This window comes from Gallus gallus, chromosome 6 (assembly GCF_016699485.2).
Source record: "Gallus gallus isolate bGalGal1 chromosome 6, bGalGal1.mat.broiler.GRCg7b, whole genome shotgun sequence".
Classification (NCBI taxonomy): domain Eukaryota; kingdom Metazoa; phylum Chordata; class Aves; order Galliformes; family Phasianidae; genus Gallus; species Gallus gallus.
The window spans coordinates 13,981,227-13,999,292 of record NC_052537.1 but is presented as its reverse complement, the minus strand read 5'-3'; the positions used below and the strand labels follow the sequence as shown (position 1 = coordinate 13,999,292).

Genomic DNA, 18,066 nt, shown 5'->3' with positions numbered 1-18,066 from the left:
AGCTACACTGATAGCCTCTGGACTTTGCGCTGCTACTGGCACGATTTACTAGCATGCAAGCCACCATTAGGCTGGCTGGCAGGTCCTGCAGCCTGCAGGCTGAGCAACCTGCTGTTGAGGCACCAGGGCCTCAACAAAGGCTGCTTGTTGTCAGCCAGTGCTGGGGCAGCAGCCTGACCAGTCGGCCCAGTACAGTGCCGGGCTGTGGCTCGGTAGGACTTTCTGCGACCTCAACAGACAATTAGTGTGTGTTGGTATAGAGTTACACAGTTCTGGGAGGTCATTTGCTGACAGATTTTACTACTGCAGAATTACTAACCCTTTTCAAAAGCAGCATTATTGGTTCACTTGTTTGCTTTCAAAAGCTAGCTTTCAGATTGCTCCCAAACCTAGAAAACTACAACACTGTTCTCTGTATGATACTAAAATATTCAAGTGCTATTCCACAGATGAGCTAAGTAGCTTTAACAAGCACGTACTGATTTTAGTTTGTTTAAATTCTCTGTCTTATACATCCCAATGAACACATTAATTGAGAAGCTGATGAGGAAGAGGATAAGCAGCTGTGGAGAAATTAGCAGACAAAAAAGATCCTATTGCCAAATAAACAAAAGCTGATACATTAAAGCACAGTATTTCCTTCAGAAACTTTAATCAGCACAACCTTCTCCAAAGAAGAGAAAAAAAGGAGACAACAACTTGAGAAGAGCTTTTCACTTTTGTACATACACTATAAAAACCAACTCAAGACATACCTCCTTAGGATGAACACTAACTGAGCTTTCTTCTCCATCCAAGACACTGTTAGTGCCAACACCATCTATCCCACCACACAGCACTGACCTCCTCATTAGCTTGGATCCCCACAGTGCAGGCCTAGGAGGATAACTTACTTTCTTGGTAGTAACACTACAAAAGACAAGATTTCCCATTTAAATCACCTTTGCCTAAGGTAACATGCAAAAACTACACTAAAGAAAGACATAAACAAGAAGATGGCCAAGATACCAAGGCATCCCGATACCACACCAGTCTTTTAATCAAATATCAAGGAAAAACAGGTTTTAGTTCTTACATGATCCAGTAGTAAAAACTGCCTCAATTTCTTACTTCACTGATGACACTTAGTATGGCTCCAATAAAGCTAAAGATCAATTGTTAAGGGGAGGTTAACTCAAGTCAACTGCTCTGAACAGTCACATATTCAACAGAGTTTTATGGCCGGCAATCCTATACTGGAAGATTCAGAGACTACCTCTGGCCAGCTCCCAAACATCATAAACAAAGGAATTACTTGGCTTTATTTTCCTTCTGTGGAAGACAACAGACTTCAGGTAAATTACTGCCAAGAGAAGAAATGCATGAGATCTTGGTGTGATGAATGGCTTAAAAGATTGACTGGAAAACAAAGCTGTTAATATTTACGATCTGTATATAAGTCGCATCATTTCCCATTTTCAAAATGTACATTTTGTCACGGATAAAAAGAAACTTCATTTTTCTCATTTTTAAGGGAGCTTTAGAAAGACATACTATGCCCCAATTCACTTAATTAATACAAAGGTTCAAATAAACATACAGAGGTATGAAAATGGTTTTTGGTGTTCTTCCTTTAGTTCAGCATTTGCTTTGACATTAAGAGCATTCTCATGTATGAGATAGAGTGATGAAATCAGGGCATTTAATTTCCAAATGGTGCTAGAAAAACCAGAATGCAAGCAACAATGTAAGAAAGCAAATTTTATTTGCAAACCATCATATGAGTAAGTCAGGCCCTGGTTTGACAAGACTATTAAGTATGACCCTAACACTAACTCAGGCAAGCAGCAAAATCATTATAAAACCCAAAAGGGAAAGCGCTCTCTTGCTTATGAGCAGCATATGCTTACGTAATTTGTTGTACCACACTGAACCTTTAATATACTGTCATTTAAGGAAGGGCTTTAGGACTTACTTCCTCCTACTTTTTAAGTTTATCTACTTCTCCTGAAGAAAACCTCTGGGGTCCCAAGTATTTTATTCCAGCGTAAAAGCAAAACAGTTTGGAAGTTACATTGTAGCACTTCGGATGAAACTAAATACAATAAAAAAAGAATGTGTATTTCCCTTTTGTTTTCCTCTTAGCTAAGTCATTGTAACAGACAGAATTTCTCTATCACATCCTTCTCATTCTTAGCAAGACTGTACCCAAAGAGTTCTCAAAATGTAGTAATTCCCACACATTAAACTAAATACTTCCAAATCCTAGCTTTTAGAAGCTGACTAATTTCAGCCAGGACACCACTGGAATCTGAAACTTGAAAGAGCAATCTTACAATCATAGTTAAGCCTTCAAACTTCTTATTTCTGAAAAAAATGGGATACTTTCCAGAAAAGTGTTGGTTACCAACAATAAGCTGTTTTGCACTCAATTCCGAGGCATTTAGTATATTCACATCAATAGCACAGTCATATTCAACAGCAGTAAATTTCAAAACTAAGAAAAGCAGCATTTTTTCATAGCACTCAGTATAGCTTTGAAATGTTACTGTGAACACAGTCAAGTCACTCACTTCTACTTGCTTTTTCCTTCCAATTATAATGGCAAAGAAGAGCAAGCAAGATGATGGAAGCAGAGAACAAGATGAAAAGAGAAAAAATAACCCTATGGCATTGGAATATATTTATATATATTTAAGATATTCCCAAATTATTAGAAAAAAAAAGATCAAAACATCTTCATTTGCCCTATAATCAGTGTTCTTTCAGGAAAGAGTTTTAAGATTTTTTTTTTTTTTAATGTAAAGTAGATTCTGAATTCTAATTAAGATATAGCTGTAAGCCAGGATCCTCCGTCACACAATTAATCTTAAATCCAACCTCTAGCAAAGCAGACTGCAGATGAAGTTACTCATGTAATTACAAAGTCCATCAGCAGTAAGCCAGTGGGAGAGGCTGCAGGCTTTTCTCTATTTCTTCTTTCTACAGGGGAGGAGGCTATTTCTGTGGAAATGTACTAGGAAGATTCAGATGCTGTGATACAGTCACAGCACTTAAATATTAGCTTTAGTTTACAATATGTATTTTAAGGCAGCAGTTTTGAAAATAGAGTCATATTTCTGCAGGCTGCACTGTCTAATAGGGCACTGGAGCAGATCTTCTAGCCTTGCTTATGTCCTTCAGGGTCAACCTCCCTTTGCTGCCTCCTCAACCGTAAAACCACATTTTACCACAATTCTGAACATGTGAACTGAGATTAGGTGTTGAAAAATACAATTCTAAGAAAAATACAGTGCAACTTGATAGTTCACTTGTGTCTTTTTAAGGCACAATCTGCTCTGCCACAGAGCTTCATACTCAAATATTAGTATCCTCTGAATGACAGAAATCCTCTCCAAAGCGTTCTAATGTGATACTGGTTTTTCAAGCAGGCATTTATAAAAAAAAAAAAAAAGACATTTTTGTCAGTTTTTGTTCCATCTAAGAATAAACTTTTCTCATGAAAGTGAAATGATGCTGTTACACTCAGTTTCAAGGAACATATTTGTAATCTAATGTCTAAACACAATATAGCATCTGTAATTAGAATTATATAATTTCCCATTTTCTTACAGCACTTAATTTGCAAATAGCATCTGAACACAATAGAAGATACTTCCTTTGCACATACGATCAATTCACATTCTTTCATCTTATGCGAACCATTTCTATATATAAAAGCAGCAAAGATTACCAGTAAATTTGCTCTAACAATTTCACTGCTGTTATCCTACCTGAGCCAAGCAGATCACCCACATGCCCCATGTGATTTAAAGGGTTTTAATAAGAACTTTACACAGTCATTTAAAAAATAATAGCAAATGTAATAGAAATCAAGTCTGATAAAACATCATAGTTAAACTGTTAACTTCAGAGTCATGCACTAACAATTTAAGAAAACAAAACGGTGTGAGGGGTATTCATACATATCTTTGAGTATAGATCATGGCATATCTGGTCATACCCAAGCCCTGAGCCTCGCTTCAACAAGCATCCTGACCTTTGCTTTTGTGTCCAAAATAACACACCAAAAACTGATATGCCATGTTAGAGAAGCAACAATTACTTCAACAGTGCTAGCAAGAAATCTTTTTTTAAAACATTTCTTGCATGTGACAGGGAATTCTTCCCGAAAACTTAACCACTAGTAAGGATAATCTAAGCCAATGTGACTGACATTCCATTAAGGCAAGCAGGAAATGCTTGCTATTGCCATTGCTGAGGTAGCACAGGAGGCCTGCTCCCACTCTCACAGTGGCTCCATGCACTTCTCAGCCCCAGTCCTTTGGGGAGCCCAGCACCACTCCACCTGTTCGTACACAGTAGGACACCAAGTCCTGCTGTCTGCTCTCCTCAGCCCAGAGTTCCTACAATGCTCAGTCAGGAGGCAGCTGAGAACAGTGATAAACCATATACCCCAGCCCAAGACTAAAGAAGGGGCTCTGCAAGAGGCTTAAGCAAGCTGATATAATTGCCTATGGTCCGTCTTTCCTCTTTACAAAACCACCTGTACTCCTCATGCATAGGAGCTCTTATAATGAGTTGCCTCATACTTCATTAACATCATTCATATCTTGCTCAGAATGCACATCTTCCCTCAACTTCTGAAGGCGGGAAGAGAGGCAGAGAAATTAGCATCAGTAATACTCGTTGTTCTGTTTCAACATACCATGCGGTGAAAGGGAAAACAGTCTGTATGAAACAGCACGACAGGACACCTTGTGCAAAAAGCTCCATCTAACAGAGCCTGGAACTGCAGGTGGTCAATGAACCAGCTGAGCACATCCCTGCTAAAGGCTTCTTCTGCCACAAGGTTGCTGTTCTTTTTCCTCCATCCACAAAACAGCTGAAACAAAATTATAAGGAAGGCAGACGGCAAAGAAAAACTCTTCATAAAGCTATTTTTAGGATCACTGAGGCTGAAATTGTTTTTTGTACTACCACAAAATGAGCATTCTTAGCTAAAGCACTATCAGGTTCATCTTCAGTGATGCTCATAATGAGCACAGAGCTATATAGAAGAAGAGAGAGTTAACAGCTCTTCCCTGCAATGCTATTTCTAGTTTAAAAAAAATGCAGATATACACTGTGTATGATGGAAACAGAATGAAAGGTTCAAGGACAGAAAGTTAATTTATTTAAACTCTCTTCTTGATCTGAGAAAAATATTGGAAAAATTATATACATATTTCATTATTTTCACCATGCAGATTAAGCTATGCTTAATGAAAACTAGTCTCGGATAATTCCGGTTTACAAAGAATCATGCAAATTTATCCAACCTGATAAAGAGCAAAGACTAATAATAAATCAAGAAATAAAAACATACAAACCTCTTCCTCTGAAGTGAGTTTAAAAAAAAAAAAGAAAAAAGCTTTTAAGTAAGACCTGTAATACTAACAGGTTTTTCAACAAGCCAGAGCATCATGTCCCGAAGGCTGCAGATATACACACATTTACTGAGAAAGAAACTGTTGGAACAGAAAAAAACTTTCCTACATCATTTCTGTCCCACATAACAGATAAAAAATAAATAAAAATCAGATAAGTTCATTTCCTCAAAAACTTTCAAAAATTCTTCCCAGAATAGCCTGGTCACTGGCATATCTTGCAATTCAACAGCAAAAGACAGATGTTTTGTTCTATCTTCCTAATGTGACACATTTTTTACCTTTATTTACAAATGCTCAGAACAATAGTTTTACACTCAGTCCTAATATTATTCTACATTTGATACTAAGAAAAATGAAATCTAAAGGCCACAGTCTCACAACCTTATCTACAGGGTTAGGAATCTTAAAGCACCTGTGATCCAAAGTCACCCTCTCTAACATCAAGAGTAGGGAATTATTTCCCCAAATTAAGCCCTAACCATGGCAAGTTTATTCTCTCACAAACTGTAACTTCATCCCTACACGGTAAGTATTTCACCCAACCCCTCCTTCCAGCTCTCTTTTGTAAACCAGCTTTCTACAACCAAAACAAAACAGTTGAACATGACACAATTTTACCAGATGCACAACTGAAAAGAATGCAAGAGTTTATGAAACGTGTCATCATAAGCCAGGATGCTGACACGATCATCTCTGATTCTGAACAAAGAAGTCCGCAAGAGAAGCAACGCAAACAAGATTTACGTGTTCTTGTAAGCAAATACAGACAGGATACATAATGAAATCTTTCTGCCTCTCCTATGTTTGGCCAATAAAAATGTCACCCATTTTCTAATTTCTTTCTGAGGTCCTGTTCTATAATGTACTGATGGAACACTCCCTGAGAAATATAAGTCATGTATGCACAACATAGCAACCAAAGGTCAACCCAGCCAGAGACAGAAAAACAGCCTCAACTTTGCACTGCGAGGTTTTCTCGCAGTTCTGGTGCAAATTGCACACAGGTTTTGGCCTAACAGAACAGGGCTGTCAGACTTGCCAGACTCATTTTCATATTAATACCAATACTCTTGATATTCTACTAGGATCTAAAAACTGGAGGCAGGAAGCATCTCTGAAAGCATTTGAAATTGCTTCTCAGTGTTACCAAGGAGCATTCTGCTCAGCCAAAGCGCTGCTCTGCCACATGCAGCCACACAGCCCACTGCCTTCTCCAGACTACACAATAAAAACGCCAGAAAAACAAATGAGGCTCATAACCCAGGGTAACAACAGATGAATACATTTGTACAGTGAGCTCATGTAGCATGTACCAAATGCTGGCCTACACTTTTCAAGGCCAGTGTTTTAGAAAAATAGCTCTCTAAGTGTCTCAAAGGTCATGTTCTGCACTCTATACCTAAGCCAGCCTCGTGATGCTCAACAGGCTTGTGGATTTTTTTTCCCCATTAAGTCTGACTAATCTGACCTTTAACCTAAAGAAGTAGTCAACACACCTTAGAGAAAGTACCCACTCCTAAAGGCAACCAGAAGCCTTCAAAACATTTCTCCAGCAAAGAAAAAAAAAAGCAAGATCTGCCTGTGCACAGACAGAGCAGCAAAGGAAAGCTGCTGCAGCATATATAAACAAACAAGGAACAAAACAGGCTGGCTGAGCAACCCAAGGACCGACCGCTACCACTGGTGCATGAAGTGCTGAACAATAAATCAGTATTTTTTTTAATAGTCATTTCTGTTAGAAAGAAAACCTAATGAACAACATTTTAAGGCAAAGCTATTTTAAATCAGTGAATTCTCTCCTCTGAAGAAGTATTTTGTAATTCTGAGTGAATTTAGTTTTGTTCTTAAAAAACAACTATTTCCAAAATTCAGGTTGCACCTACAGAGCTCACTCAGAGCCTAACAAAACTGAAGAACTATATGATGAAGCAGCTCATGAAGCAGCTGACAACAGTAAGTCAGTTAATCAATTACAAGTAGAAGCCTACAAATAAGACTCATATGTTTTTGCTTAAGACCCAAGCATTTTATTTTCTTTTTCAAACACACCTACATAAGCCAGATGTCCTTAAAGAAACTGAAAAAGCAAATCTGTTAAAAATAGACAAGGCCCCATCTTCGAGTAGAATTTAAGCAAGCTCTCAAATAGTATCACTTTCTCATAAAAGCATTCAAAAGAGGATAAAAAAAAAATCAACCCAAAAAATTATTCATGATAATTTTAAAGATTAAGAAGTGAAGTTAATATCCAAATGTTTTTATTGTGGTGCTACACACAGACTCAAAGAAAACCTTTAGATGGTCTGATTTCACTGTGCTCATTCTCACACCACTTGAAAGCCAGATCACTGTGATCTAAATAGGAAGACAACCTTAAAAATCATTCCAAGCACTCACAAGATCATTCATGAAGCATTAAAGAGTACTTAAACTACACAAGTAAACTTTCCTCAAAGAAAGGAGTCAGTAAAACCACCTCCATCTCCTGCTGACTTCTGGTTGAAAAGCTATTGGCATCTCAACCAACACAGCCTTCAGCAAGAGGATCATGAGGAAGATCTAAAATTAAGTGCTCGAAAAGAGCAAGATCACATGGCGCAACTAAGAACCTCAGATCTCTCCTCAAATTTATTTTACATGAAAGCATGCAACAGGAGAAAGCTACCCATAAAAAAGCAAATAAACGTAACTTCATGCTTATTAAATTAACACACGAACAACTTAGCAGCTCTATTTGGTAATTTTGACGTTTGCTGCAGAAGTTTTGTTTCCCTCATTCCATAAGTTCTAAAGCTCTTAGAAAAAGCTGTACACACACACCTGTCAGCCTGCCTGCCTCGACGTGAAAGAATACACTCAAAAAGGCAAGGTTGTGGTGTACCGACATCAACAGGACGTAGCTTGTCTGCACAGAGCAAGTCCAGAATTTCAGCTACATTTTAGAATAATCCTCAAGAAAAAATTTCCAGCCCAAACTCAATTTTGAGTACTGCTGAAAAGCAAGCAGCTATCAGCTATATTTACTGAGGCTCAACTGTACAACTGGTACTTAACCAAAGACATCATCTAATCCACACAACTTAGCATACAAGGCCCAAATCCCGCCAACACTTGCACATGTCCAACTTGATGCATATAGACAGGAATTACTTGCATGCTAGAATGCAAGTGCGTTAATAGTAAGTACTTTCATGAATCAGCATTACATTCAGGTACTATAAAAAGCTAAGGCAAAAGGAGAAATGAAGAAAGTCGTCACAATGACTGAGAACAGTCACAAGAAGAGTTTGTTTATTATCAAAATATTTTTCTGTACATTTCTGAACACACAAATTGTCATTTACATCAGAAGTCTGCAAAAAAAGCAACCCTTAGCCTGTGTCATGCCAGCCTGCATCATCTGTCCCTTCTTCCTCAACCCTCCTCCTACTCAGCTTCACCAGCTGAGATATTTACAGGTTTTACATTCCCTCTTGACTTGTTTCTCCAGCTACAGGCCCAGCTGTATGCCTGGAAAGCTCCTGAACTAGGTCATAATCCATTCAATTAAAACTAATTTTTCAGTCAACAACTTCAAAAAAAAAAAAAGATTCTTCTAAAATACAAACAGCAGCAATCCAGAACAAGCTAATTAATACTGTGAACAATTCAGCCCAAGAATTGTGAAACTGGAGAATTCAGAAGCTGATGGAGAAGGTGACTGCCAGCATTTAGCTTCCTCTGACATCAGCCAGGTAAGAAGGTCCTTTAAGTTGCAGTGAGTTATTCTATATTGCCCAACAGCCGGTCATCATCAAGAAAAATATCCTTACATATTCGGCCCAAGTGACTGAGTACTTCTGCCAAATTCTGCAAAACCCAGAGACCGCAGGGACACAGTCTACCAACATGTTTCTCAAGTCTGCAAACGTTGTCCTGTACAGACTGAATTCCATTTGCACAGCAGCTTACAGAAAGAGATCTGAAACTTTATCTTACTTGTTAGTTACAACAGTAGAGCTGCTATACCACCTGTTACCATCAGGACAACTGCTGATGCAAGACAACCCATGGTAAGTATACAAACACACCCACCACACAGCAAACACTGAACACTGCGTATTTTGAACTGGTTTCTGAGTTGTAGCACTGTGGGCCTCCTTCAACATACTACCAACTCCACCATACACTGACAAGAATTAGTAGAATGCCAGAATTACACTGAGAATCTCCAAGCACGTCCTTTGTGGTACAGCAAGGCTCTAAAGCTGAAGATGCAGTAAAAGCTTAAGGCTCTACATGGGACAGTACCATTCTCTTAAGCTTCCACAAGAAAAGTGTTGGATAACCTCAAGTCAAAGCTCAGCGCAATGTTTCCAGGATGATTCAGTTCTAAATCAATACTTCTTACTAAATGACAGCTAATGACCTGTATCTTGAGGGTCATAAATAATGTTTCAGCAGCAATTACACAATATAATGCAGAAGGTCAGTGAAGCCTAGATATATATGTAATAAAGCCTCAACTTTATTATTACAGCTCTATTCATACAAAGCTATTTGCTCCAACATGTTTTGCTATCTAGATTGATTTTATTATACATACAGCATTTAAAGATTGCTCATATATTAAAAAAAAAAAGACTGCCTCACACTGAAACATCTAAAACGTGCAGGGCACTGAACAGCTCTGAAAAATGTCTTACTTGAGATTTTATAGTACAAGAGGTTCTGCTGTAAAGAAGCGTAAAATGGAAGGAAGGAATTCACCATAACATATTGGCATCTTTTCAATGATGCAACTTTTGAATAAAGAATTGTGCTATAAAATAATAATGGAAATTGAAATTGGGACTGAATGAGATAAGAGTTAATAGGAGTAAGGAAAGCTAAGAAGCAAATTGAAGGAAATAAAGGTGGAGTAGGAAGAAGGGGAAAAAAACAAAGTAGTAAAAGCATACAAAAAAGGAGAAAAAAGAAAACTCAAATTGCAGACTGTTTAAATCTGAGAAGCCCAGTCACTGCCATGTGGTGGCTGTGGTCTCTGCTATCTAGACCAGAGGTCTAAAAAAAACCTCACAACAACAGTAAGACAATAAGTCCTGTTTATGTCCAAAACAGCTCAATGACTGTAGGCACCGATACCCCCCAAATTATTATTCATTTTACACAGCTGAAAACAGTGGCCAAATGAGTTTAACGTGACTAGCTTTCTTTTCCTTCTCCTCTGAGTACAGCAAAAATATAATTGAGAACCATCACTCTAGGGAGTTGTGAACTACTAAATACGCATTTCCTTCTTTGGGAGTAAAAGATCACTTCCACCCACTGTTTTTCATTGGGAATTACCCCCCTGAACACTTGCTGGAAGCTTCTTGCATTTCTTAGCCTGATACTTGGAAGGGAGACTGAGTAATTGAGGTCATGAGAACACACGTACTGTGAAACAAGCACTGGGTATTTTTGCAAGTTTAATTACTGCTTATCGCTGTCAGAGACCTGTACTTCTAATGTAAGTGACTAATGAACACCACCTGCTTTTTATCCACACAATTTTTAAAAATAAGTCCTGTAACAGGGCTTAAGAGGTGACCGTAAGATCTAATAACAGGTCTGACATAACGAGGCATACTGTATGCTCTACTCCCACTCTTCAATTTGCAGCACTGGAAGAGAGTATAAATTGAGCTTAATTGCAAAATTGCCTGTTCGGTCCTTGAATCAGGAAATTACACTTTTACAATTCCTCTTCATTCTCATTTCCCTTTTTCCCCAGAGAAAGTACACTTCCAGCATTACTTTTCATCTTCTCCAAACACTTCCACAATCATGCTCCTCTACCCTGGTCCCTACCCTTCCAAGATTCCCTCTTTGCACTCCTACAGGACAACACCGCCTGTCTCCATACTCCACAGCCTTCCTCCACACAGCCTCTTGGCCACTCACTGGGTCCTCTGTCACAGGGCAACATTTTGGGGGATCAGGGAAGGGCAAAATGCAGAGCGCTCAGAACCAACCACCAGCTGCTCTGCTCCCAGCATCTTGGGCACAGTCCCATTTCTTGTATGCTTCTTGCCTCTGAGCTGCCAGTACAAGAACTGGGTCTCAGCCTTCCATCTCCTAACTGCTGACACACAGAGGCAGCTGGTCTTTTCTTTTTACATGCACTCAAAGACTGCTGCAATACTGCAATATTTAAAAGTCATATGTGACTTCAAATGAATTCTGTCTGAAACAACACACTTAAAACACCAGGAGAAGCAGTTCTCTTTTCCTACTCCTACTTCTTCCTACTCTAATAAAATGTCCACATTTATTTTCTGGACTAGAAATTAACATTCAATCCCTGAGCAGAGTTAAAAAAAAAAATAAACCTCATAAAACAATAGAAGGAAACTATTCAATTTCCAACCATCTTCCTTTTTTCCTTCATGTCCCTTTCAGGACCTTTCTGAAAAATAAAAAATAAAAAACCACAATCCACTTGGAATTTTAAGTTTTGAAATCTTAAAACTTAGATTCTTATCTTCAAATAGATATATAAAACACCTCAAAAGACCACCGTAGTCTGTTTTTGAAACCTAAAACAGTGCTGAACACTTAGACTAAAACGAATGCGCTGTTTTTATAAAGCTTATGGATACACACAATGACTGCAACTGGATGGCTACAGAAATGGGTGAAACCAACTTCCAGTACAGAGGAGATGATCAATCTACAAGTTTCACATCAGGAAGGATATATTTGTCAGAACACGGGACTTCTCATATGGGATAGAGGTAATTCACCCAATCAGGTATTTAATGATAATCCACTAGTAAACCAAAATAAACAAGAAAAAGCAATTGGCACACTATATAGAAGAAAGAACTAGTTTCTGTGCAAGGCATTGAAAGATCTTAAACCGGGAAAACGTTCACTTGAACATGGACAGAGACGATTTCTCACAGAAACATTTACACAGGAACGCAGTTATAACCAAAGGTATCACTCAAGGAAGGACTGAATGCCACCTCCAGACATGACTAAGGAGAACAGAGCAAATGGTGCCTTCTGTTCTTCTTGCTTTGACAGAAGGCAGCCTCCTCATCCATTTTGTTTACAAACACTGTTAAGTAGAGTATTCTTCAATCAAAACCAAAACAAACTTGCAAAGATACATTTAACAGAAGCATATAGGAACTATTCTGAAGAACAAATGTATCTAAATGGAGACTGAACCAGGGAAAATTCTACCAAGAAAGCTCCTTAAAGCATAAGCACAGTTACCCAAGCTAGAAGGCTCACAGCGGCTACTAGAACTCCAGTTCTGTCCCTGTAGCAATCTGAACAGCTGTTGACTTCCTTTCTGTTGTGCAGATAAATACCTATAAAAGTGTCAGTACTACATTGTCCAGTCAGCCACAAGAACTGCTGGTGTAAACAACAGCCTGCATTTCCAGCACAGTTTACGCATTACCACTGAAATTCAAAAGGTTATATTTAAAATGAGACAGAAGAAAATACAAAGTTACTCTGCAAATGAAAAATACAGGGAAAACTCAAGTGGAGAGGCTGCATACACTGAAATGGAGGGAGAACCGTTCTTCCACCATGGTCACGAGCAGTCTGTCTGAACTCTACAATCTCAAACAAAAGGACCCTGCTGACTGCCTTTCCACTTTCCTCACAACATCAGACTGGAAGAAGTAGTCACCAATTAATTGTGCAACAAGTTATTGATCACTTCTAATTTTCACCTACAACAAGCATTCAGGAGATGTTATTTATACAAGAGCATGAGCCTGCCTTGGTGTGCCCTAGTAACATGGCATTTTTCAGATACTAATGGTAATCCTAAAAGTTGGACAGGTTAAATTAAAGGGGATACTTGGGGGTCTCTTTGGTGGTTTCTTTTTTTTCCCCCTTGTAGGTAATATGCAATGAAAGACCATTTCTCTCAAGTATTTTAGATACAGAATCCCTGCTTCCATGCATACAGCTTACTGCAACACCCAAAGAGCAAAAAGCATCTGGGCTCATCTGCCTTCAGCATCCACAGTGACAGGGAGTGAAAACCCAATGTGGTCAGCAAAAGGCAGCTGGGTAGTCAGACTTCCTATGGAAGAACAGAGGATAGGTCCGGTTACACCTGCATGCAGGTTCCAACAGGAACTTTTCCACCACAGCTACTCTCATACATTAACCTTTTGCATAACACACTCAGAACAAACTCAGCAAAAGCTGAGATTTTTTGAAGGCATTCAGCAGGCATGAGTAGTTTTGTGATCTGTCACTATGAGACCTGCTCAGAGCAGTCCAGCTGGAGCATGCAGAAGAGGCTCAGAGGGCTCAGGTCCCCCCACTTCCACATGTGTGGGCGGCTCACTACTAGCAGTAGTATTATAGACATGTCCATCACAAGGCAAACAAAAACTTAACGCTTCAAGTTGTCTCTTTTTGCTTTCATTTACCAGTAGTAATGAAAACCACCGTGTCAGGGGAACATCCTTCCCCACACAAATGTTAATGGAATACAGATGATCTTCAGGGTTGGGTTCAGACAAGGAGGATACAGTCCACTTTGCCAAACAGGCTGCATTTTTCTTGTGTACTCAGTGTTGTAAGATATTCTGTAATTCTTTCATTTTAGAACTAAGTATTATTACACACAACGTGTGTTGCATTTTTCATGCCATTCATGTTTTACGACTTTGCTTTTAAGGCTGAGGAATACTGGTAGCCCAGTGCCATTAATATATGTTCCCAACAAGACAGGGCCAAGCATTAATCTAATCATACAGAAACATCTTAGATCCCATTTCCAAAAGCCAGCACCATACCCACTGCCCATTGATGTCAGACCACATAATGCTGGAAGTGCTGAGATCTATTGTTCCATCCATTCTCCCCTGTCCTGTGAGGTCCTGGCATATACTCATTAGAAACAGCTGTACACCATAACACAGGATATGCTACAAAATGCTGTGCACTTGGGTTGAGACAATCCCAGATACAAGTGAAGACTGGCAGAAGAACTCATTAAGAGCAGCCCTGCGGAGAAGGACTTGGGGTCCTGATGGATGAAAAGCTGGACATAAGCCAACAGTGTGCTCTTGCAGCCCAGAAGTCCAACAGTATCCCTGGGCTGTAACAAAAGATGGGTGCTAGCAGAGGGGAGGGGAATTGTCTCCCTCTATTCTGTCTTTGTAAGGCCCCATCCAGAGTACTATGCCCAATCCTGGGGCCCCCAGCACAAGAAGGATGCAGAATTATTGAAGCAGGTCCAAAGTAGGGCCACGAGGATGATCAAAGAACCTCTCCTACGAAGAAAGTCTGAGGGAGTTTTGTTTGTTTAGCGTGGAGAAGAGAATGCTCTGAGGAGACTTCACTGGGGCCTTCCAGTACTTGAAGGGTGCTTACAAGGTCTGGCAGTGATAGTACAAGGGGAAAGTGCTTTAAACTAAAAGCATTAGGTTAGATATTAGGAAAACATTTTTTACTCAGTGGTGAGGCACTGGAACACGTTGCCCAGAGAGGCTGCGAATGCCCTACCTCTGGAGGCATTCAAGGCCAGGTTGGATAGGATCCTGGACAGCCTGATCTAGTGGCTGGCAGCCTTGCCCACAACAAGAGGGTTGGAGCTAGATGATCTTTAAGGTCCCTTCTAAACTAAGCCATTCTATGATTCTCCTGAAAAAGAGGTATAGTCAGAAAGCTATGTAAATGGGTACTTATCCTGCAGTTCCCAAACCCTGCAACAACAACAACACATTCTTCATCAGTCAACTTGATGTAGGTAAGAAGAGAATGCTTACATACCAATCGCACAACTGCATGTTCTTTACCTACATTTATTCCAACCTAAGTATTTCTTATCTAGAAACACAGCTGCACTTACAAGGCCTCGAGGATCACCACTAAATCCTTCTTTTTCTTTTTGAAGTAGATTCTGACTTGGAGAGGAGGGAGAAGGGAACACCTCTGGGTCAAAGACAAACTTCAGAAGGTCTGCGCTGCAATTCTCATCGTGATTTGCAGCTCTATCAATTGCTTTTCTGTTCTTACTACAGCCGAGTACTACAACAGCACGGCCCCAAACAAGCCCACATTCATGAGAAGAAAAGAAGTTAAAACACTTATCCGAGGGCTGAGCACGCGCCTCCCCGAGCTCTCCCGCAGGAGCGCGGTCGCGGGGCCGGCGAAGCGGCGGCCCGGGGCGGGTGCTGAGGTTCGTCTCCGGCCCGTCCCCTCGGCGGCGCCTACCGCGGTCTGGCGGGGACCGAGACGCTGCTCGGGTAAAGCGGTTGGAAGTATAGCATCCGCCGTACTTCGGGGAACAAGAGGCAGCGCGCTGGCCAGAAGAGAAAGGAGAAAGGGAGCAGAAAACAAACACCGAGAGCCCGAACGCGAAAGCCTCGTTTCTCCCGGAAAAGCCGGGCGGCTACGGCGGAGCCAGGACCCCCGCGCTCGTCCCGCTCCGAGGAACGCTGCCCGGGGGGCCAGCGCCGCGCGGCCGCTCCCTACCCGGCGGGGTTGGGCGGGTGCAGCCGCTCCCCTCCGCCCTCCCCCCCGCCGCCGCCCCGCGCCCCCCGCCCCGCTCACCGGCCGTCTCCTCGGCCGCCGCCGGCGCCCCCGCCACGCCGTTCAGGTAGAGGATGGAGAGCAGGTGGGGCTGCGTCTTCTCCAGGGCCACCCGCAGGTCCTGGAAGTGGTCCCGCTCCTTGGCCAGCAGCAGGGCGATCAGCAGCTCGGCCTTGCCGCCGCCCGCCGCCTCCAGGTCGCGCAGGTCGCGGGGACCGAGGGCGCCGGCGGCCTCCAGCAGCTCCACCACCTTGTCCACCTCGGTCATGGCCTGCGCCAGGCTCTGCCGGCACTGCGCGAGCAGCTCCTTGTGCTTCGGCTCCATGGTCGCCGACGGCCAAACTTCGGCCCCCGGCCCCACCGTTCGACCGCCACCCCCGGGGAGGCGCGGGTCGAGGGGGAGGCGCCGCCGCCGGCAGCCGCGCGACTCCGACCCGGGGCCGGGCCGCCCTCTGCCTCCTCCTCCCGCTGCGGGCTGCCGACCGCTGCTCTCCCCTCGGGCGCTCGGGGAGGAGAGCCCGCTACGGGGCTGCTCCTCGTCTTCCTCCAGCCGACGCCGACGCTCTCCTTTCCGTCTTCCCGGCGACCAAACAACTTCTCCTCCTCCTTCTCCTCTACCGCCGCCTCCTCCGCCGGCAGCCGGCGCCCCCCACCCCGCGGGGCGGCTCAGCCAACTTCTCTCCTGCGCTCGCTGCAGGCCGCGGGGCGAGGAGGAGGGGTGGGGGGAGACGGCCTCAGCTCCAGGCGCCTCCTTTCATTCGCGGCAGCGCGCAGCCATATTGGTCGCACACGGCGGCTGCCTGCGCCCAGACGGTGCCGCGGCGGCGCATGGCCCGGCCCGCCCGCTCCGCACCTCCCGCCGCCGGCGGCGAAACACGACGGCCTCTGCCCCGGCTGCGCTCCGCCCGTCGCTCAGTGGCTCCCGCCGGCCGCCGGGGGGGCTGCAAGGAGGCGGGGCGCCGGCGGGGCGGCCCCGAGAAGGACCCGAGCCTCGGCGCCGGGAGGGCTCCGATGGGGGCGGTCGGTTGACCGGCCGTGGACAGCGTTCAAGGCGCGGGGGAGATCACATCACTTAAGGGGCCGGCATCCCGCCAGCTCCGCCTGTCCCGCACCGAGCCCGGGCCCCTAAGCGGCGGCGGCGGCGAGACAAAGGCCCCGCGGGGCGGTGCTGCTCGGCGACGGGGCGCGCACCGCCATCTCCCGGAGGCGCGGCCCTGGGAGCGGGGCCTGGAGGCGGTACGGCCCGCATCGGGCAGGACTGGCGGGCTCCGAGCTGGCACCGTCCCGACGGGACGGTGTGCCAACAGATACACCGAAACTCATCTGATCTGACCGAAACGCCACAATACGGGCGGACCACTGGGAGTTTTGTCCACTAGGAGTTACAGAAGTGAGAGTTTCAAATAAAAGACGTACATATTAGAAACGGGTGCTGGCTCATCTTCCCCTAAACGTGTTTTTGACTGTTCAACGAACAACTAGTAACTTACCGATGGAACACAAATGGGCCGGTTCTCAGCAGCTGCAGGATGTAAGAGTTTGGCAAATAGAAAGAGTAACAACGTGTGGCTGAAGGCAAGCAGCCTGCCCGCATTCCCATCCTGAACAGCAAATGAACCCCCAAACAACCAGAGTGCAGGCTGCAGAGCGACCATGGCCACTTAAATCTGAAATTCACATTTTATCTGAAAGACCCTCACTGGGTAAGCACAGAAAGATAACAGCCACACTCACAGCACAGCAGGAGTGCAACCAGAGATTGTATCATCTCCATCGCATCCAGTAGCAGTTGGGCCACGTGAAGGTGCCCTGGGCCAACACCTGTGTGCTGTGTATGATGCCCATAGGGCTGCAGTTAGGGAGCTCATTCTGTTTTCTGTGAGCTCAATGACTGGGAGCATCAAAGTTCCATGTTGTGTATCAAGTTGCGTTTCGTAGTTGAACAATGAGGATGATGTCTCTCTTACGTGTAAACAGCCTTGGTTTCTGTGCATAACCGTGATACCAAATCCAGCACAATTCTTAGTGGAAATACAATGTGAAGGCACTTCGGGATTTTTTCCTGTCTGGAAGGTCATTATTCAAAGGAATGCCTCTCAATGTTTGCTAGTAC

At 43.2% G+C, this 18,066-nt stretch overlaps 1 protein-coding gene across 4 annotated transcripts in view; it reads right to left on the bottom strand.

Annotated features, from left to right (window-relative positions):
- Window positions 1-16,845, bottom strand: part of DLG5 (discs large MAGUK scaffold protein 5) — a 95,304-nt gene extending 78,459 nt beyond the window's left edge. For all 4 annotated transcript variants that reach the window (XM_040702697.2, XM_015288292.4, XM_040702698.2 and 1 more), the window contains exon 1: window positions 15,975-16,845. In XM_040702697.2, the coding sequence (XP_040558631.1) occupies window positions 15,975-16,278 (304 nt within the window). In that variant the 5' untranslated portion in view covers window positions 16,279-16,845. The remainder of the gene's footprint in view (window positions 1-15,974) is intronic.
- Between the last annotated feature and the right edge of the window lie 1,221 nt (window positions 16,846-18,066).